The sequence below is a fragment of the Haemaphysalis longicornis genome, unplaced genomic scaffold, assembly GCF_048455015.1.
Source record: "Haemaphysalis longicornis isolate Haplotype H1 unplaced genomic scaffold, Haemaphysalis longicornis Haplotype H1 scaffold_423, whole genome shotgun sequence".
Taxonomy (NCBI): domain Eukaryota; kingdom Metazoa; phylum Arthropoda; class Arachnida; order Ixodida; family Ixodidae; genus Haemaphysalis; species Haemaphysalis longicornis.
In genome coordinates this window covers 1-23,314 of record NW_027526368.1, presented here as the reverse complement: position 1 = coordinate 23,314, position 23,314 = coordinate 1, and the positions used below count along the sequence as shown (strand labels likewise).

Below are 23,314 nucleotides of genomic sequence, written 5' to 3'. Positions count from 1 at the left end.
TTCAGCAGTCATCTGTTCAGTGCGCAGGGGAACGTCGACGTTGAAAAATGTGGGTAAGAGAACGGTACAGTTAATCCACTCATGCTCCGCCCCCATGCATTCGTCAATGCTCTCCCTCTAAGGTGCAGGCAAGCTAATGCAGCTTAAAAAATTAAAAATATGGGGTGGTGATGCAGGGGTAAGGGCAAGTGTGCATTAATCAAAGTAAAAACGTTGATTACCCGACTGACGACACGTGGCTACAAAGGGAAAGGTTTAGAGAAAGAGAGAGGGAAAAATCAAAACAGCGTTTTAGTCAGTCGTGAGATTTGCTCAAGATGACTAAGGATCTCATAAATCCTACACAATCACTTGCACATTCTTTTTTTTTTTTTAGAAAATACTGTCTACCCCATTACGGCTTCCTTTTCAAGATTGAAATTAACGAGTCTAAATTGCACAACAATTTATATGTTGTCTGCCAGAGGTTCTGCAGCAGTCATTCTGCTGCTCATTTGTACAACAAAGCTTACTGCCGCAAGAACCAAAAGCAGAAGTCATCGAAAGCCGTATAACAACTTCAACCCTTTTTGCTGAAATCACACGCTAACTGCACTTATTTTATCTACAGTGGAAACGTCTTCTCGGGAAATCTCTATGCAAGTTCTGAGAAAAAAAAAGGTCTGTAAAGCAGTTCCAGAGCCTTAAAATATTATTTTACAATTAAATAACAGGTCGGTTATGATTAAACAATAGATGTCTGGTTAGTTCCTTGCATGAAGGCATTTGATCTGCACAGCATATACTAATTGCTTTGAACAAAGCACTGCTGCCTTCTTGCAGGCACTCAATAATTGCGGGTCCCTTTAATTAAGGGTTTTAGGGTAGCAGAAGCCACATTTTTACATTTACATTTTAATAAATTTGTTTTTGAGAAACCTGCTCATATAAGGTACGTATACAAATCAAGTCCCATTCAGAGCTGTGAACAGAACTGAAATGCATGCTGCATAGTTGTGATTAACACTAATAAAAGTATAAACCCACTAGACTGACGTAGCACGCTTATGACATTGTACACTTATGGACAAGCGAAATGCAAACACAAAAATATGAACCAGAACATGCAAAATCAAAGGATATATGGTTCGTGGAGATCACATAGTGATGTGGTAAAGGTATATCTGGGAAGTCACATTTACAAGCTTTTCTGCTCTTATGGGGTGATGTGACAATTTGACTCGCATTTTAAAGGGGCCCTAAATAGGCTGCCAAATGTTACGATTTTGCGTGCGCCGTCACTGGAGTACTATGCAAGGAACGTCATCCCGCAAAAATTGTTTAAATGCGTTAAGTATTAGCCGAGTTATCGCTCATTAAAAGGGGCCACCCATAAGGCCTGGGGCTCTCCTCCTCTAGTAGCTCCTCCGAAGCACTGTGGAAGCCGCGACGTCATCGACCCGGCGCAAGACCACCGAGAGAAACAGGGCAATCCATCACCCTCCTTGATGTACGTGCAGTCATTGGCTGCGCCAAGCCCTGCGCGCGATTTTTTTTTTTAACACTCGACGCGCATGCTCCGCCCACCAGATTCCGGTTGCACGGTGAGCGCTGTCGCTGTGGTTCGCGTTCGCGGCGCCGCACTGGGCAGTGTCTCGTGCGTCATAGAGGCGCGTCAGAGCCGGAAAGAACTGCGTCAGAGCGCGCAAGTGTGGCGGCAAGGTACGGTTGGTGAGCCAGGGGAGAAAGTGAAATCTTTTTTTCGTGTTTGTGCGGCCCCTGCTTTACGCAGAGGTGTAATATTTGGTACACGTTGTCGTGAAGGGGTACTCTAGCGATTGCGCGATTGAAATGGCGACCTTCGGAAGCCTATTTAGGGCCCCTTTAAAAGAATTCCACTATTTCTGTTTTTCTGTTCATATTTGCGTGTTCGCATTTCATTTACATTACCTCAACAGAGATGCTCAGCTGCCCCGTTGCATTTCACACAAGCGCAATTATTTTGCCCTGCTGTTGAGGCTTCGCAATTGCAGTGCACGTGGCTAACGTGATGAGTGAATGCTGCTACTCACTATTGGCAAGAAAATTTATGGTACATCAAACAGTGTGCAGGAAGGCACCTCTGCACGAGTGAATTCTGCCACTAATGTGCAACAACTGTGGTTGCTGACGAAGTTTCAAAATTTATTGCCACATAGAGTAGCAAAAGTTGTAACTCCAAGCTTTAACCTGCAGTTACTATTTCTCAGTGGCTGTAAAATCCAGTATAGAGGCACAGAACGCAAATGTCCGATGTACCCACAAGCTTTACAGTACGTAAGAAGGGAACAATTCCAAAAATAAAAAGCAACTTGTTCCACGGCTGACACAACAGTTTTCTGGTCATTGCTATGAACACGCATTGCTACTACTTCTACTCGTGTAAAAGCCTTGTGTTGCGTAGTGTGTAGTCAACGTAAGAGCTCAAGACGTTGGTCTGCATCTTGCGTAGATTCCCAAACATTTGCTGCTTGTAGGTTTCACCTTCTGATGACAGCCCCGTAAGCTCCACTAACCACAATTTTAAGGCCAGCTTGGATTGTTGAAGATGGTTTGAGGTGCTTAATGACAGGTTCAAAAAGTGAGTCGAACCAGAAATAGCAACACCAAAAAAATGCCATAACCGAAATCTCATATAAATGCACAAGGGAAAAAATTCCTTGGGCCACTTCAGTCTGCTTACGTGCTTTGAAGGCAACAGCCTGACAACACTTAGTAACAACTTCTTTGCTGCTAAATCGTATTTGTGTCTCTTTTTTGCTTTCATTTTTTCACCTTTGCATTCCTTTCTTTGCTTGAATTTGTTTGTCTTACAGTGTGAACTACATCACCAAGCAGGCTGGCACACATTACACTTTTTCTAGACTCGGGGTTCTTTGCAGCTGGTGCGCACCTGTTCAACTCGCATGCCATCCCATTCAGGTGTCATGTACCATGCACTATTGAGCAATTTTTACGTCTCCGATTCACAGATTTGTGAAGTTTATGGAGTGGGAGCAAGCTGCTCAAAGCATCTGTTGTTCCGATAAGAAAGGAACAATAACAGCCACAACAACTTTTGTTTTACCGCTGGAAACTTGCAGAGATAGCACAGTGGGAGCGAATTAGACTGCTACTACGGAGACCGGGGTTCAAATCCAGCCGGATCGCACTTTTTTTTTATTTACTCTTCATTTACAGTGGCGGCCATTTTTTTACCTTCATTTATTTTGGGGCCGGGGAAAAAAATATATAAACAGAAATGAAAGCAAAAAACCCAAACCCATGCCTACTACTGTATAACAGGTAAATGTGACCCAGTCATAGCACATAAACTGATATAAAATATGTGCACAAAAGGTATGTGTACATATAATTGTACTTTCTTTGGTGTTCCTTAAATGATAATTTTTTGTGTTCTTTTTTGTCGTAAGTTGGATTCTCTATTCTCTATAATGTACACCTGTTAACCGTTTATGCTCAGAACCTGCTTAGACTTTATGCCATTTTTGTTTGGTGACTTTATCGTTAGGCAATATTGTAGTTAACAGCCTTGACCAACTTTTCTAATATATCAATAGCCCGACAACGACAACAACAGTGATGGTTTTTTACAGAATGGGGCACCCTGAGCTTTCACCCTGAAAGTTGTGGGGAAGCCAAATGTTGCATAGACAATACCATAGGGGAATCAAGCCAGAGAAATGAGCAACTGCACACATGAAACAATGTCATTTAGCACAATCACACACTCAACAAATGGAATAGTGTACCTGGGCCATAGTAACTTAATAAACTGCAGTGGGTATGCAGAAAGAAAAAGATGTGAGTCAAGTCCAGTTAGAAAGAACTCACACTAGAAAGATTCTCCACTGGTTCTGTCCCCAGAACGGTGCTGAATTTCTTACAAAGTTGTTATTGTTGAATAAATTTTATTCTAATGTGCATTTTGGTACTGCAAACTTTGTACACTTAATTCCAGCAATGCTCTACACCTGTATAGAATTGATAGAAAAGAGCTGCACAGAGCTCTCAATTTTTACACTCGCTCATTACATGAACTGCAACGTTGGACTGATGTGAATTACCCTGTACACCTGCTCTAAAGTAAAAGTTTGGCATTTCACACACAATTTGCCCTGGCTCTACCAGTAAGGTGTTTAGTTGCTTTACTGAATAAAATTTTTCTCCAGCCAACGTTCCCTCAGTTTCACTCCTGATTGCGCTACGCAGCCGAAAAAAACCACTGGAGGTTTAACTGGGCCTGTCGAAAACACCATTGGACCAATTGGAACCAAACAAGAATGCAAATGGTTCCAATTGGACCAATGCTGTTTCCAGGAGGTACAATTGCACCTCCAATGGTTGTTTTCAGCTGGGTAGACTGGAAATTCATGGATCGGAATTAGTTTCTACGGCCCGAACTTCTCATTAGCGCTGATTCACAGAAAGCTTAGTTATCTGCTTTCATGGGAAAGTTAAGCCCAGCTGTCTCCTTTGAAAAACCTGCGCCTATCCTGCATAGCACAGCTGCAAGCCCTAAGTGCTATGCAATCAGATGGTAAAACGTGTCACATGAAAGACTACGTCCTACAAGCCCAAACAAAATCTTTTCAGCATTGTGTGTACTGCATTTGACCTTTGGGCAGAAAGAAACGCACGCGCACAAAAACGAAAAAAAAAAAAAAAACCATTACGACATTTTTGCTTCTGTTTGGCATAGTAGTAGTATTTTTAAAGTGCAAAATGTGTGAGTGCTGGGAGGGAAAAAAGCAGAGCAGGAAAGTACCAACGAGCTGTAGGCGAGCTGTTGTGGAAGGAAAAGTGTGCCAGTCAGCCAGCAGATTGCGACAGCATTGCCAGCAGGTGTGCTTAGGTAGTGCGAACCACTTCCTCCGGCATCAGACAACCCCCCTCGAGGGTCTTGTCTGATGCTTTTTCCACTTGAGAAAGTGCAACACCACAGAACGGCGTTCTATAGTCCCTAGGAAAGAGGAGCAGTGCTTATCAGCGGGCACTTCAGGTCTTGGAAACACTTGGCAGTTCCTTCCTTGGCAAGAATAAGCGGAAAAATTTAATTCAAATTTGGCAGAGTGAACGCCAAGGTGAAGACTAGAACAGATATGAGCTCCTTGCACAGGCCAATTTGATACGCTGCAGACAGTCTCAACATAAAAATAAAGAAAATGCAGGTAGCGAGAGAAATTGTATTCCCTTTGAACTACGGTATACCAAGCGCAGTCTGTTGGGCTATATTTCTTCCCTTGGCGCTCTTTCGTTTACATTTGAAGTAGCTGAAATGCCGTGTTTCATGTGGTGAGGTTGAGTCACTTGCTGTCAGTAGACTTAAGTAGACTTAAGTCGCTTACGTCAGTATAGGCTAAGTCACTTGCCTGTCATGGCAGGTCCCTAAGTTCGCTTCCCATCCCTGCTACATCAGTACATTTTTTTTTAGTTAGATGACAGCTCACCGCACGTGGGTTTTTCAAACCACCCAACGTGTTCAATGCCAGGTTCTCAGCCTCATGAGACGCATAACGTGTTCGCATTAGCAAACACAGCTCAGCCTGTAACCAAGAAACTGCGGATAGAACTAATGGCAGAAAGTCAAAATATTCCAAATTTAGTTCTGCTCCCCGCGAAGAAGACCAGGCAGGAAAGACTCCTCCTCTTTCTTGCAAATAGGCGCAAGCCGTGCAATCTCAGCCACCCACCAAGGCTACACTACGGATAGTGTGGAGGTAAAAGCGCAGTGCATACGGATATGCGACCGACTGTCACAGAGCAAAAGAATACAACAGGTGCGGGTGGGACGCTAAGGCAGCAGCGGTGATGACGAAGCCACAGGGGTGCACGGATGAGCGGCACAGCACGTGACGAGGGTGGACGAAACGAGCCACGGCCTAATTAAGAGACGCGCACAGGAGATTGCGGCCCCCACAACAAACCTGGTGACTCACCATAAAACCCTCTTCCTCCGCCATTACGTCAGCACGCCGGTGGTTCTGTACTCGCAACAGCGCAGGACAACTTTCGTCAAGCGATGCAGCCATCTTATCATTTGTGCACAAAGTTATTACAAATTCAGCTTGCTGTATCACACCACACACAACAACGGTTGTGTTTACGAGGCGGCTAGGCTGGTAACTTGTTTCTTCTTTTTTGTCTTTTATTTCAGTGTCACCAAATTTTAACATTCATTGTTATAATGATGTATGCGTGATGAATAATGACGGGACTATGCTTTTGCCTGTGTGATTATGCTTTCTAATTTTCCAGTTTTCTTCCTTGCAATAAAATATTATTAAATTGGCACCTGAACAACATGCCAATTTTACTATTGTCCCAGCTAAAGGGGCCCTGAAGACAAAATAGAACTTAAATTTGAAAACAATGCTATTTTTTAAGCCACTCAACTCCGCTCCAGTCTTGAGACTTTTTTTTAACCAACAAAACATCAGACATATTGAAAGATTTTTTAATTTCACGTTACAAGATGTCAAAAGTGACCTGATAAGATGAATACTAAAACTAGAGTTATTCGTACGTTAACTCCATGTTAGCATTTAGGGATAACATCAAGAAGAACTTCCGACTTCACTGCAATGGCACAGTCTTGTTTCTTGGCGGCAGCTTTCGTCAGCAGCTGCCAATAGCCGCTGCTTCACCCGTTTTTCCTTATGGGGGAACGTGGCAAGAAAAAAGACTTCTTATTGACAAACCAAACCTAATCAAATTAGGAGTATTTATGTAACTAACCATTGTAACAACAAAGCTGAAATCGGTGTCAGCATACTTTCTATACTTTTTGAGTTACAAGACTAATTGCCTGAAAGCTGATGCATTAAGCATAATTAACTAATTACGCATGAACTGAACAATATTTTCACGTCAGTGTGAACAAGAAGGTCGATTTTGGGCCGAGACGCTCTTAGATTATTGCTTTATTTCCTTTTAGTAAAAGAAATGACATGAGAAATTTCAGCTTCCTTTCAAAACCAGAAAAAGTTTTAAGTTACAATGGAAATGAAATTTCTATTTTTCTGGATACCTAAAGGAAATGAGGCAATAATCCAATAGCTTCTTGGCACAGAATGGACCTTCCCGTTCACACTGACATAAAAAAAAATTCTTCAGTTCTTGACTATTAAGTTAATCAATCTTGGGGAGACTGTGTCAAGGTAATTAGTCTTGTAACTCAAGAAGTATAGAAGATGTTCTGAAATCGATTTGAGTTTTGTTATTGTGATGGTTAGTTGCATAAATACTGCTAATCTGATTAGACTTGGTCTGTAAATAAGAAGTCGCTTTACTTGCCACATGCCCCCTTAACACCTAGACTAGTCATTGGAAGCTTGTGTAAAAGTTGACATCATTGTTATCGGGTCCATGCTAATTTTAAAAGAACCCACCTCGTTAATTTGTCTTCAGGGCCCCTTAAAGGCAAGTTCCAATCATAAGAAGTTCCACTAACTGAAAAACCACGCGTATTATAAATTTTCCAGCTATTGTAGTATTTAAAAAGCCAACCTGTTTATTCCAGTGATTTTCGTTAACACAGTTTCTCTGCATTTGACTCAGCATATGAATACATCCTCATCACTGTGCACAGTATGGATACAGTAGCCCTTTTAATGGTTTTTGAAACAGAAATATTTGTTACGAGGCTAAAAATGTGTGTAAAGAAAAGTCTTATAGATGCTTCCCCTTCAGAAAAATCTATTCACCACTTTGGACATGCAAACGCTGTCCTAACAGTTTCAAAATGTTACACCCATTATAAGTAAACCCAATATGGTGCATTTGGGCAACCAAGAATATCTTTGTACGGTGCCAACAAAATCGAGCAGGACTGCGGAATGTTAAGTGCGTGACAAAGGCATTGGCATAGAAGCGAGGTGCATGCAACTGCATTGCGAGAAATGAAACTTACACCTGGAAATTGCGTGTACGGCGGTGGCGGTAATGAAGGCTGTTAGGAGAGTGCAAAATTGAGCATACGCTCCTTGTTAAGCACACATAATCGTTCAGCAACAATGGGCAGTTGGTCTCAGCCCTGTGTCCTGTTTTGCTACGAGCTGGTACGAAAGAACAAGAGCTGAACGGACATACTACTAGGTCATACAATTTGCGGCTGAAACTTGTGAAATCCCTTAGGTTGGGCTGGCGAATTGTCTGCTATTTGTTCATTATACAGGCAAATCTCGGCGGATTCAATCAGAGGCATCAAAAGCTTGTCAAATTTAGTTCTGAACTCAGGCCCTGCCATCGACCTGAAATGCAGTGCGTGTCGGTTACACAACACCAACCCCCCAACTGCAGGGTCAGGTGACCACACTAAAAGACCGCACAAATGCTTTCACAGACCGTAGCAACAACCTCGCAGAGGCCACAGATCGCGTCCATTTTTATTACCAACCCCCCAAAACATCGGATACGCCTTTAGAGACCGGAGAAAATGATTTCGCAAAGTCCACAAGTGCATTCTCAACAAAGCCTTGTTTGAGAACTGGGCTCAGTCATATAATCAAAGCTCCAAGCCGTGCGAAAAATACAGCAGCTTTGAGCTGCCAGCATATTAGCTGCGCTACAATAAAATGATGCGCAAAGAAAGCCACCCGAATGTGCCTGTGTTCACAGTGGCGGCAAGACATGATGATGGGATAAGCAAACAGTTGTGGATATCTTTTGCGAACGTATCACACTTCGTAGAGACGGCTGCAATGTTTAAATGCATAAAAAAATACATTGCAATAAAGGCACGGGCATATACGCAGGCATTCACAAGAAGAGACGAGACTGCCTGTCGTGTCTCCTCTTGTGAGCACCTATGCCGTCTACGTCTCCGCATTTACCTTTGCTATAAACGCACCCAAACCAACAACCAACCTGCCCAGCAGTGCATCTTAGCAGTAAAAGGAAGATGGGAAGCGAAAGGGACGCACCTTTCTTTCTCGCCTGTCTATACTTGCCACCTGACCCGTTGCAATCAGGAGTTTGTTTGGATGGACTGCAAGGCTGCAAGGGAGGGAGAGGGAGGGAGAGAGGACAGGGGGAAATGGTTTATGCAGTGAGACACTTACAGACAGCAGCATGGATTATTAAAATGATACACCTTGGTAGAGCTATCAAAATGACCACTTCTATCCACACTGAAACCTGAGGACATGGACCTTTTTCACCACTGTGCTATGTTGAACATTTACTTCTTTCCAAGTTAAGACATTTACTAGAAAGTTACAAGTGTTTCCTTTGGGGCCTGAGATGAATGCAGAATAATCGATTCTTAAAAGTAAGTTTGTTCCAGTTTTGGCTTCAAAAAGACTGGTGTAGCAAAGTTGCAATTAAAAGCAGCTCGGGGTAATACAAACTGTGCAAGGGCCCCCCTTCTGACATTTACAGATAAGAAGCCTTTTTATGTCACTTATCTAGCTCGTGCCCAGAACTCAAGGCACAATGCGACAGAAGAAAAAACTGCCACCCCCCTCTCCTCGATGCTGGTTTTATGTGTCCTAATTTCCATCCCTTTTCGAGCTGTCAAACGACGCTACAGTGGATGTCAAACGACGCTACAGTGGATAGGGAGATCGTTGAACAGCTAAGGAACTAATGAATGCATGCAGCTCAAACAGCACAGACAGTACAGAAACGCGCAGTTTGCCCTAAACTCTGGAGGGTAATGCCGCACACCACTAAACTCCCATCGGCACATTGGTTCCTCAGGTGTCCATATTTCTCAACGAGCGTACAATAATTTCAGAGACCCTTCCTGGTGAGCCAGGAAGGGCGCGAGCCCCCTGGTCCCCCTCACCACTTGATGTCGTCGGTGTGTCCGAGGTAGTGCCTCTGGATCTGCTCCTCGACGTTGTAGAGCACCACGACGGCCGCGATGAAGTACACCATCTCGCCCGTCGGCAGCAGGAACAGGTTGGCCCGACAGTCCCGCCCCCGGTACCCATATCTGGCGTTGTTACGTCACCGTCAAGGAAGACAAGCAAAGGAATGCAGGCCTCACCTCTTCTACGACTGGGCTAGGCCCAACCCACTATGAGAGGTGCACCGCTTACTGTTCTGGGGTGTGAGGAAGTTTTTGTGCTTGAGAGCAACAAAGCATACAAACTACAGGGTAGGAGACATTTGGGCACTATGCCTGGCTTATAGTCTGTTGCCTGTCTGCATGTCTCCACTGTTGTTACCTGAAAGTGTACAGCCAGCCTCATTATATGAATGTGCAAGGGGGAAACCGAAATTGCGTCCTAAAAAGTAAGGATCTGGTATGGACACAGCTGCTTCCCAATGGACACTGCGGCTGTTCCACTATCAGTACCAGGTTCACCCACAGGCCGACTGAAAATTCAATCCAGTACTCACTTTTCACATGTATTCCCATAGTAATAGTCCTTGAACTACTCATGGATGCACTACCCGTGGCATGTCTGGGACTTACTACTGAAGAGCCATCGACACCTGTCTTATATGTTGCAGGCAAGCCTGCAACCTCTACCGTGAAAATCAGTAACTGTTGTCTACACCTATGCCACCCAAAAAAGGGAATTCCGTCATCATGCCCCTTAACACATTGCATCTCCCCTGGCTGTAACAAGCTGTAGTTGCCCCACCTCACCTAGTCTCTCATTTGAACAGAGCCTGGCACACTCTGCTTTCAAGTACACCAGATCCCACCTTCCCCCCAATCCCGCACATGTGCAAGCTGGTCCCGCCAGGATGCCGCACCAGAACTATTCCGGCACGCATTCCCTTCCATCAATTGTCTAACAAAGCACAAGAGGGTGAGACACCGTTTCTTTGCGACAGGTCGACACTGCATGCCCTTGCATTCACGAGTACTGTGTCTTTGGTAGGGAGCACCAAAAACGGGCACACAACAGACAAAGAATAGAAGCGATGAGCACTCGTCCTGTCCATTTTTCGTCTGTGGTGAGTCTATTTCTTGCACTCTTTAAAGAAAAATCATCCAGCTTGCCCAGCATAAAGTTGGGGCACTGCACACCATTACTTAGGTACACTGTATACCTATTGTATGAGGTACGTGATACAGATAAGGTGCTCAGCAAGACGCAGCGCGCAGCAAGGATACACCCACTCGAGCTTGAGCCGCTGGGAGGGGGCGCTGTTGACCTTCATGAGGCTGTAGTCGTGCAGCTGCTCGCTGGGAATGTGCATCACGATGGGCCGCCCCCGCAGGTACATGCGCACCGTGCCCTCCTCTGCGTTGAGCACACACACGCGCTGCGGTGACGCTGAAGCGGGGGCGCTTGCGTTTCACGTGCATCAAGTGCACACATTCCCAGGCAAATAAGAAGTCTGAGCGGAACTTTAAGAGCACAACTACAAAGGCCCATCTGCCTGGGGTCCACATTGTTTGCGAGTTCACTTTTGAACTTCAGTGCCTCTTTAGTGTCAACATTTCTCGCACTATTTCTCTGTGTGTGTGTGCAGATGGAGAAAAAAAAACCAAAGTGAAACGCCCCAAATGTTTATAGCAGTCGCAGGAAACATTGCACTTTATTTTACTTTTTTTTTTAAGCTCACAGCCTCGGGGCTTTTGAAATCTCAGTACATCTTACTGCCATCCTCCATCAACCTTCTATTCCTCAACACTCAATCTCTGAAGAGAGAAGCAAAATTTCATTCCAACTGTCAAAAGTTTCACAGAAACATGCCACCTCCTTTTTTCTTTTTGTGAGAGAGTAGTTGTGTTTAAAAGAAACCAGCCAACAACAACTATTTTGACATTGGGCAAAAATTTGTGCAAATTATTTCTATGTAACAAGATCCTGCTGTACACATATAAAAAATGCATATACTATTCCCATATACAAGCTGTAATCAGATGGAACCCATCTGCATCTTTCTACTAACATGAACAAAAATATGCACGAGCAGCACAGTAGAACTAAATAAACCAGGTTTCAAATAAAGCCGCACCTCAAGGAAACTAAATAGTTTACTTAAGGCATTGTTTTGTCAAAAATACAAACCACAAGAGCATTTAAAGAGCAAGAAATCAAGCATGTCCTTTCAGTTCAAGTTCCTATAGCAGGCAATGTTGCACCTGTAGTAGCGTATGCGTAAAGACATAACATTAGTCCGGGTACAGTTGTGCAAAGATTAGGCTTAAAAATGGTGCTGATTAAGCCAAACTTGAAATCATGAGCATCAAGGTTTGGTTACCTGTATTGAGTTGGGTCTCTTTTGTGCTGAAAACGAGAAGTCAAAGAGAAAATGTTTTGTTAGAAAAGTTGGCAATGGAGGTGTGAGAACAAAAATACATACGCACAAGCTCCGAAAACTTTGGCGCCCATTACAACATATGTTGGTAAGGAGAAACACCTTCAAACCTGATCTCTAGCCAGACATTCGATGCACCTTGAATTTAACACATGAGCTAGACAAATCGTGATCTTTTTAATGACTACCTGGAATTTCCTGTACAGTTGTTAGCCCCTCTAAACAAAGTTAGAATTAAAAAGAGCTTTCCGAGAACCAACAGAGGTAAGGACAGTGTTACCCTCCCCCACAAAAGAAGTCGCGTAACCATAGTAGTCCTCCTGCATCCCAGATAAAGGACAGTAAGGAAAAAACCCAGCACAACAAAACCACAGGAATCAGAGCACAGCTTGCCTGGCCGCCATGATGCAACTGAAGCATGCTGGGAATTTATCAATGTGAACCACGTTCACTCCTAATCTGGTATTCCCCTGTTCACCATTCATGATTACTTGCCCCTGTTCCCTCTTTTCCGTTCACTGCTACTCAGCGGACCCTCCCCCACTGACTTCCAACTAGTGCTATTATGCGTCACTTTCAACCATTGCCTTACCATTGAAGGGTGTCATTTACAACTCCACTGCCTTTCTCGTCTATATTTTTATACCATGACATTCCCAGTGAAACCAGAGAAACTTGATTCATTGATTTACTGTGGGGTTTAACGCGCTGACACAACGCAGGCGATGACGCGCACCCCAGTAGAGGGCCTGGGATTAGTTTTGACCACCTGGGGGACCTTTAGCATGCGCCAAAATCTCAAACACACGGCCATTTTCAGTCTAAGCCTCCATCAGAAAAGTGGCTACTGCGGCCGGGAATCGAACCCGCGTCCTTGAGCAAACTAAACAAAAGACAAGGACGCAGAACGAGAGACGACAGAGAACAAGAGACGACACCATGAATACTCATGGTGTCGTCTCTCGTTCTTTGTCCTTGTCTCATGTTCGGTTTCATTATGAACTGCCATAACCATTTTAGACGTCCATTTTGTCGAGTGGATGCCTTTTTGATTCTACCTGTGAACGCCAGTCTCTCAATATGAGCACACCTACCTGCACTTGCACTACTTCAGTTGCAACAGGAGCCAGGGCAAGGTGTGAGCGGTCAAAAAGATGCTACCACCTCTACACACTACAACCACCACCACCAACCACTACTGCCACCACCATCATGCGGAAAGGGTTGCCATGCAAGGCTCCTCCGACGACGCTGGGCGTTTCCAGGGCAACGGCAGCTTTGGGAGGCGCTCAACGCTGCCTTCTAAACATTCCCTCACTTCCCTACGGTCTGAGGCTACCTCGCTACTCAGGAATGTGCAACGACTCGTACAAAGAAGCGTAAAAAAAAAAAATATATGTGCGCAATTTCTCTGTCTGCCATGCATACACAGCGCACTTCAAGTCACGTGAGTCGATCGGGAGCAGATGCGTACATGCAAATGCACGTTCCTGATAGCAAAAGTTTCAGAGATTTAAACTAAGCTGAACTTTACACACGAGGGAGCTCAGAGGACGTCTCAAGAAGTGACAATCATGGCCTTCTCTGGCCTGTGGTACAAACCACTAAGCCTGAAACTCAAAATTCAAACCTGCTGAGGCGAAAGCTCCTCGCTTTAATTGTGGTCGAAATTAAGCTGGTGCAAGCCGAAATTCTCCACCATTACAAAGATTGATGTTGCTTGGCTGAAGTTTATATTTTAAATTCACTGGCTACTTCTTTTTTTTTTTTTTTTTTCCAGAAGCCTCTGCAATATAGCTGTGCTCGACGCACACGTTCATACGAAAAGCAAAAACCCCAATTACAGTGCCTTGTACCATAAAAAACTAGTAGCGTGAACTCCTTGTCAAAGGAGTGACAAGGACACAGAATTGCGGTGTCACAATTAGAAACTACAAATGCAATGCTTTATCAATTCACACGTGAACCGTAGCACTTGAAGAGCAATAAGGCCCAGAAAACTTCAGTCAAATCTGGTTTCTGGCGTGACTACTTTGACAACTGGGCTTGGCTTGACTTCACTTCACTTCACAACTTGCTTGGCTTGGCTTTATAACTTGCTACCACCACCTACGTTGCATACTACTTTCTCACTCTTTTACATACAATAACGGGTGACTGTGCAATGCCCAAAAATAACTCAAAGAAAGCTGCCGTTGCCCTTGACGTGCTCAGAGCGACGTCAGTGGAGGAACCCCGAACCCGTCCCGCATGCTCCCCCGTAGAAGAGGCGCATGCAATGCTGCCGTCGTCTTCCATTACCCATGTCTATAGAGAGTCCCCGAAGATGACCGCATGGGCAGATTGTACATGGAACCACTTACAATGCGTCTACAGGGAGGAAAGAAAAAAAGGGGAGGGGCAGGTGAGGGGGAGGGCGGATACACACATACGCGCACACAGAGTGCGGCAGAGATCATCACACGTCCACTCAAGCAGCGCTAATAAGCGGCCAGGGGGGGAAAAGCCAAGCCAAGACACTTTCAGCCATGCAGATGATGTGTGAGAGAGAGGGATTAGAGAGGCGTCTACCTGAATGCCACAGTTGTTCATATGTGTGGTAAAGCCTTATTGGCACAATGGATAGCAGTGAGCTATTTACCAGACGGTGCTATCGACTTAAGGGGCACACTGGTCTTAAGCGAAAAAAGTTTATTTTTGCAGTTATGATGAGGAAAATTGGGTACATATGTAGGTCTTCATTCTGATTGTAGATATAAAATTTGGTTTTGTGCAAAATGAATCTATTCAAATTTACTTGTATTTTTATATTTGATTTTCTTACAGCTTTTGTAAAAGAACTGCTGTAGGGTACCAGTGAACTGGGCACAAAGCAAGGAGTGCACTATCATTCTACCTGGTCTGTAGCAGAAGTTACGACCGTTTGAAGTTTGGGCTTGGAAGGTGGGAACCAGAAAGACCGGTATTGCCTTTCAGGCCAAAACTTCAAATGGTCCTAACGTTTGCTACAGATCAGATAGAATGACAATTTTGTTTTTACTGCATTCCTTGATTTGTGCACAGTTCACTGGTACCGTGTTCAGCTGCATCCCTGCACTACAGCAGTTCATTTACAAAAGTTGTCACAAAATGAATAATAAAAATCCAAATAAATTTGAATATATTCTTTTCGCACAAAAACAAATTTCGCATCTACAATCAGGATAAAGAACTACACACATCCCCCAATTTTTATCATCACAACCATAAAAATAAAGTTAAAAAATAAAATAAAACCTTAAAAAAATAACCTAACTTTTATCGTATGAGCAAAGGCATTAGTAGAGGCACAAAATACAAATGACTTCAGGCAGAAATAACAAAAAAATTTAGTGAAACAACTCTACAAATGTTCCGCGACTTTGCTGGAGCATTCAACTTAGAACAAAAGCCCCTCATCGAGCAAAAAAAAAAAAAAGCAAAAGAAATACCAGGTAATCTAGTGTGCTTGTGCAAATGATGCTGTTCACGTTCTACAAAACAGGGACGTCGTTAACTATGTAGTTGTGAAAAATACCTAGTCATTTTTCCTAATAAGATAGATACGATATGCTACAAAGATGAGGTTCAACCCCATGGGGTGAGCATTAACTATGCTGTGCTAAAAAAATACCTAGTCATTGTTTGTAACAAGATACAGATACATACGATATGTAATAAAGAAGATTCTACAGTGCGAAGAATAAATAGACAATTAGCAATGAAGTATTTATACAGTGTGCAGTAACCTGATATGCACATTTATTTCTTGTTTGCATGTGTGCTCTGGATGGGAGTTTATATGAGTCGGTGCCTTGGTTGCACCGCGATTATAACATAAGCAGGTGAAGGGAGAGAAAGGCAGACAGGTCAATGAAAATGGCTACACTGAAGGCATGTAATAACCTCCCCCTTTGACTGCTCTTTCTTTTCATATAGCTAACCACTCATTATAAAAGGACAAGTAGAAGTTTCCCTAAGGCAGCTACCATAGAAGCCTTGAGCGTCCTTAATAAAGTGAACCACAGAATGCTTTAGCAGATAAGTTACTGCATACACGTCTGCTCAGGCAAACATTACCCACAGATTCCACTGCCTTTCATTCTTATCATTGCAATTTTTTGAATAGTAATACATATGTGGTGTTGTGACATTATTGCAAATGCTTAAAAAATAATCACTTTCATAAACTGTGGTCTCTTTCCTTTCTTTTTTTTTTGCCCATAGGTGGATTGTCTTTTCTGGATTGGGGAAAAAAAAGAGCCAATCCAGCACTGGCTGCACCCAGTGGCACGAAACCCGTTTTTATTTCATACAGACGCAATCAGGTGTGTGTGCTGTTGCTGGCAGAGACTAAAAATTCAATATTAGTGCAAACAAGCGAGTGGTTTGCACAGACTAAAAATTCTGGAAGCTTCCACAATTCTGTTGCAATGGTCTCTGAAAGAGACCTTCTTTTATCAAGTCAGGCAAAAATAATTAGTCTAGACCCACAGGACCCTCATTACGAACAGAACAGCAATGACCTTATTGCTGGCTGCCCTTGTGAAGCTTTTACTTGGGAAGAAACAAAAGTTAAAAAAATTGAGGCACCCACAAACTAACTTAGATTTTTTTACAAACGTAAGTGACACTGCTGCTTGATACCGTCACAAGTGCCATATCGTAACAATGCTCTGTGGATTTCAACAGAACCTGTGGAAGTGCTGCAAAAAGAGCAAGAATGCCCCAGCAGTTTCTACTCTTCAGGGTAAATGGAGGTGATGGGATCTCGTGCCCAGCAAAAAAGGCAGCTCCAAAAGCGCAAGCTGGATATTGTAGCATGCAGCACGTGAATACATGTAGCGTGAATCTCGTCAGTACATCTTACTAAAGCACATAACCACTACAACTAACTACAACACATACGTACGACAGTACAACTACTGTAGTCATTTACAGCTGTCGATTCTATGGCATAATGAAAATTACTTAACATTTCGATGCCTCATTTGAAAAAAAAAAAAAAAAAAAGGAACCGAAAAATTTAAAAACCTCACAGTAGAACTACTTCTTACCTATAAAATAAATGCCACGCACTGATGCAACAAAATAAAATGCAATTCCAGAGGTACCTAAGCACATCTCGTGAGTTGTGAATGTGAAAGCATTAATGTCCAATTGAACGTCACAACGCGCTCCTTAAAGTGGGGTTGTTGGTGCTGCATACAAGAGGAATTGGTGAATTGGCTGTGAGCCCTCAAAGGCTGTTGTCATTGTCACTGCTCAATCCCACTGAGCAGGTATGTGTAAAGTGTGAGTGAGTATACTGACGGCAGCTATCCCCATCCCTGGCCAATCTGCACAAGTGGGTACACGTTCTTAGGACTATTACTACTTTTAACTTGAGGTTACCTTAATTTTGAGCTTAATGATGCACCAAGCAATGTCAAACGTGTAGTACATTGAGCTGCATGCACTGGTCGCCGACGTTGCACTCGGCCCACTTTTAGGAAGTCGATTTGATTGTAGGGTTTTAACGCGCCGACGCAACGCAGGCGATGAGGCGCGCCGTAGTGGAGGGCTCCGGATTAATTTTGACCACCTGGGGATCTTTAACGTGCGCCGAAATCTCGTACACACGGGCGTTTTTGCTTTTCGCCTCCATCAGAAAAGCGGCCGCCGCGGCCGGGAATCGAACCCGCGACCTCGTGCTCAGCAGCGCAACGCCTTAGCCACTGAGCCACCGCGGCGGGTCACTTTTAGGAAGTCAGAGTCATGGTGCGTGCTTGACCCACATTCTGGAGGCCCTGGACTCAGCTACCATCCATACCCAAATTTTCCTCATTTTCTTTTCTACTCAATTTCTTCACTCTTAATCTATTTGTGCCACTGGCCATTTTAGGAGCTGTTTTGCTGTCTGTTACAGTCGCCAAATGCGGGCTTTTCAGCTGGGCCATTTCATGCTTTCACATTAAAAACAAGAGGAAAGCGCGAGTATAAAGCCTGCTGCTGATCACAAAATCTGCTGCATTCTATTCCTCCGTGATAAACGTGTCAGCGGCCACTTTTGCAGCTGGCCAAAGGAATGTTGCACATGTTACACAGCACAACATGTTGCACAGCGAATCGCGGTGCGGCGATCGAGGCACGTGCGACAGTGTTAGCCAAGCCAGTGATAAAGCAGCAAAGCGTGTAGCGTAGCAGGGGAGCAGCCTCTTTGTGGGTGAGTGACCAACAAAGGGGGCCAGGCAAGAGGCGGACACTTTTTTGTTCTCTCTCTCTTTCCAGGCACTGCAAGACAAGCACAGCTGAAAAGGTTAGAACCATGTCACACACACGTTAACGGCGAGGAACATTCGTGTGCAGCCCAAACTGATTTGTAGACACACAAGAACACCAAGGTAGGACCGAAAATGGGAGTAGCTGTAATTATACTGCGCTGTGGTCTGGTAGTGGAGATACCAGGCCTACACTGCCTGCAGTTGCCCCAGCCAAGGCAGCCGCAAAAGGTAAGCTTAACTAAACGATCTGCTGGGCATGGAAATTAATGCATTTCCGTACAGCCCTATGGCAAATGGTTTAACGCAGTAGCTTTAAAATCAATAAGATCCAGTTACATGAATCAGCGGAGCGGTAGTTGACAAAAAGCCCTGTTTTTGGAACTGTCGTGCGAGCCTCAACTTGCCTAATGGGGCTGGGGGTTAGGCATTATATAAACAAACTGAAGAAAAACAACTACATTTACTGTGGCCGCAATGCGAGGCATTTATGTACAACTGCACGAGTGTTATCTATCCAGGTCACACAGGTCAGATAACTGGACAGGTGACTGTCACAAGCAAACAAATGGGAGGGGGTCGGGTAGAAATGCTTTTAGCAGGTCCGCCAACTACACCCATGCTGCAGATACTGATGCCCTAGAGTTTCACAAAACTTTCACGACAATAAAAACTGTCATTGCGCTGTGCTCCATATGCACAATTTATCAATGCCTAAGTTTATCACTGGCATACACCACTGCTGGCCTGCAAATCAATTCCAACTGCACAGGTGAACCCATCAACTGGTCAGTTTATACTGAAAGGATAAAACAAAATGAAATAAACACTGCCCCGAATCAACCAAGCAAAGAAAACTGGATTACTAGTACAAGCACTCCTATGCACGGAGTGCTCTCCACTGAGAGCTGGTTCCCTGTTGCTTATATGAACGCTGAAAAATGTTACGTTTGGGAGAAAACTTACATAAACGAAAACTAATGCAGCTGCTTAGAAACTTTTAGAAACCCTGAAAACTGATTCCAACTGTGTGTTGGCTGATCACTTGGCCAATGGGGCTCCAGCAAGCTAGTAAAATGAGGAGAAGGCGTAGAATGGATGGCACTTCTTTCATAGCCTTGGTGATGTATTTGCCATTTTTTGTGAGCCTGCGCAGTCAAGCTGAAACAAACACCGAATGCGTGAGCACCGCAACTGCAAGTCTCCAAAAGCACTGTTTTGAGCTAAGCTTTTCTTCAAGCCAACTAGTCCTGACCCTTAATTGAAGACTGCAAATCTCTTACTTTCAAAGCTCTAATTTACCTATCTAGATGGTCTTAAAATGTGCATGGGCGGGCTGAAATTTGGGGATAGAGCTTGCTTGTCCAAAGTGCTATAAAGTAATGGGACAGGCACAGCTCCATGGAACATCTCGTCTACTGAATTCCTGTTTTCCTGTATTCCAAGAGACCTCACAAATTAATGAAAATAAGTCAATAAAGTTAAAATTTCTTCTGCAACAATATGCTTAGCTTATCGACAACAATTGTTCTCCAGATGCCCCAGGAGGGGCTAAGATTAATAAAAAGTTGTCTGATCTGTGGGACTAGACAAAAAGGCAACAGTGTTTCGTGGCAACACACATCGCCACCCTGCCTTTTTACGTTCAAGGTCATATTAAAGGAGATTAGGTCAAGAAGAAGGCTTGCGTGTCAGCTGGTTAATAGAATGCCATCGAAATCCGTCGACTACATCAATGATCCAAGCCGATCCTGGCCGTGGGTACCCCTCGGCACACCAGGAAAAATACATTGTGGCTCAGGATAAACCTTATCAGAGTCACCCAAGCCCGTGCACAGGTCTAAGACCGAACCTCACACCTTGTACGTCTTTCAGGGCCCTCCCTTTTTTTTTTAACAGTCGCCAAACTTTTTGCATGCATCACACCCCATTGTATTGTCACTAAAAATGAAAAAAAAATGTGTTTACTGTTACAACTGGACATCCCCTGCCCCTGTTTTCCAACAGTGCTCTGCCACCCGACACGCCGACTGACCCAGTGGGACCCCAGTGCAGCCCCAGTGGCGCACTGCCCTACCTGTTGGAGGTGGCGAAGTCCTGGCTGGAGCAGGTGCTGCTCCAGCGCCGCATGGCGGACAGGTTGGAGGTGGAGGCCGAGATGTGCCGGTTGGGCGAGGGCGTCTGCCGGGGGGACGGGGAGCCCCGGTACGAGGACGAGGGTGCGGGCGACGGAGAGGGCGAGGCCGAGGTCGAGCTCTGGCCACCCTCGCTGCGCTCAGCCACCATCGCCATTCAGAGAAGGAGGGAGAGAGGGAGGGGGAGAGAGGGGGAGGGCAAAACTGTTAAAAGGGAAAGTCACGCATGTGTAACAGAAACGCCTGCTGAAAACCATACTTTAGAACAGTAGAACAGAGAGGTATGAACAGTCTCAAATGTACGGTTGTCCACAAACCGTTTTGTGACACTGCAGCTTTCACGCACTTGCACAGGACGTGTTTTAAGCAACGTGCTGAAGAAAGGTTTCCCCATACATTTATTTCACTACTAAATCCTTACATTTACTTTCATTTTATTTTATTTCCCAAATTTATTCCCCACACGAACCATCCTTTGCAAGGCAAACTTATTTTTGAGGGAGCCTAATACCCCTGTGACATGGGCACTTTCAAATACAACTGAGTTGATTCTGATCAAACTCAATACGGATCGGGCGCTGCTATATGGCCAGTTTCAATTGCGATCGAGCTCTATCACACTCAACTCAATCCTGGTTATCCAAGCGTGACTGAGGTTTCCAAGCGCAATCAGAAGGCAGCAGTGATACTCTTCTCCCCTTTGAGTAATGCCATAAAAGGTGACAACTTGAATAATGCCACGAGTTGTATCGAGTAAGCTGACTGAAATAAGTACACAATAATATTTATGTAGATAAGTACACCTACTTGCACAAAACTGGATTTGTACAGTGACACCACAGGTCAATCCTGCTTGAACACAAAAATTGCATTGCCACACCCGTTGGCGACTGTATCAACTACAGCAGTTATTGCTAGTTCATCTTGCACTACTGTCTCTGTTGGGACAAATATGAAGGGGCAACGTGGTGGGGGCCAAGCGCTGTCGTGAAAAAAGGGCTCACATACCACACCACACAGCACTGTACCAGTTGCTAAAAAGCAACCACTTTACGACTTGACATGGCCGTGAATTTGGCTGCTACCGGCTACAGCCTCACAGGGTTACCCAAAGCTGGCTGCAAAGTACCTTTCTGGCACCATCTGGCGTATGAGAGTGTTTTCTTAATTGGGCTTGTGACGTGTCATATAAGCAGCAGTGGTGCATCAAGTGAGCTCAAAAAGACAATCCTCTGTCACTTCAATCCAAATTGAGAGTGCCTGGGTGTATGGGGTATAAGATGATTTATCTTGACGGTTCCACGATGGCGTTCAAGTCTCAGTTCTGATTGCACAAGAACTCAGCTTACACCCTTTCTACCTGCCCTACCAGTGGCAAGCCGTCAGCAGAGAAGCAGTTCCGTCTTCACTGGGTGGGTTGTTTGTCCCTCTGCCAATGAGTTTTCCTCCCTTTTCACAACAACTGTCTGCCTAGCATGTTTATTACTCACTGGCGGGCTTCTATTGGCAGTGTTACCGGGAGCCAAAGGTCAAGTCAGGCGACATGTACGTCGCCTTTAGCCTCGGCACCATGTACACCATTCTGCCAAAAATAAAACTTCAAACTTCACTTCACTTCACTTCAGTTAATGACAGGTAACACTGGCGTCTCAGTACAAAAATGAACCACACCCGCAGAAGTGTCCTTAAGATGCAACGCCAGGAAGAGAGGCCCCGTTGCCCTTGCCCAGTACCTGTGCAGGGAGCTGGTGGAGGCGGTGGGGAAGTAGCTGAGCCGGCGCTGGGGGGCCACCCCGGGCGAGGTGTGCGCCGGCTGGTGGTTGCCGTTCAGGGGCGTCACCCCGTCCGTGTACGACGAGTTCGAGCTGTTGCTCGCCTGCGAATGCAGGGGGGCATGTTTGCACAATTACAGCAGTTCACTGAAACGAAAGTAAACCTATTCAAATTGAGGCTCCAAGCACCGGAGCAACACATGGACTTCAAATCATACTGCAGTAAAGGGGCTGCGCATAATTTTGGATACCACTTAGGGATCTTTCAAACTTGGACTGAAATCTCAACACACAGGTGTTCTCGTTTCCTGACTCCACTGGAAAAAGACAGCTGCTACGGAGGTGGGAATGGCCCCCGTTGACCTCGTACTTGGTAACGAAATGGCCTAACCACTGAGCCACGGCAGAATGCAACAGTTTTGAGTGGAAAACGACAATAGCTTAGATAAAGAGCACAAACTTCCCCCACAAAACAGCCTACCTAATGCACCAGCAACGAGCGTACCTGTCTGTGGAAAGAGTGCCGGTTGTGGACGACCGGGTGCTGTGGGGGGGACGGGGACACCTTGGTCGGCGTTGTGGCATGGCTGTTGGAGTTGGTGATCACCGGGGCTGCACCAACAGGAGGGAACACATAATATTGGTCAGCACAGAGACAGCAAAAGGAAACAAAATAGTAAGTTGCTTTTGAACACAGCACAAGGACATCAAGAAGAACGCACGGCTGTCTGTCAACTGACCGTGCCTGTGAGTAATGCAATCATTGATCGTGCCAAAACAAGGTCATGCACTAACCACCTTTTCAATCATTCATGCAGAATGACTCCAGTTTCAGGGTTTGCATTTTCTCGCCACAGTGTGTTTCTATGACTTTTCGCAG

The 23,314-nt window shown here is 44.7% G+C and overlaps 1 protein-coding gene across 7 annotated transcripts in view; it reads right to left on the bottom strand.

Moving 5' to 3' along the window:
• The window catches only part of LOC144137612 (echinoderm microtubule-associated protein-like 2), a gene marked incomplete at its 5' end in the record, with an annotated part of 51,710 nt that extends 28,664 nt beyond the window's left edge, over positions 1-23,046 (bottom strand). For 2 of the 7 annotated variants that reach the window (XM_077669550.1, XM_077669553.1), the window contains 9 exon segments: positions 5,958-6,002; positions 8,943-9,015; positions 9,809-9,958; positions 11,096-11,225; positions 12,193-12,218; positions 14,551-14,619; positions 20,605-20,796; positions 22,396-22,538; positions 22,940-23,046. In XM_077669550.1, the coding sequence (XP_077525676.1) occupies positions 5,958-6,002; positions 8,943-9,015; positions 9,809-9,958; positions 11,096-11,225; positions 12,193-12,218; positions 14,551-14,619; positions 20,605-20,796; positions 22,396-22,538; positions 22,940-23,046 (935 nt within the window). 7 annotated transcript variants of the gene reach the window in all.
• Between the last annotated feature and the right edge of the window lie 268 nt (positions 23,047-23,314).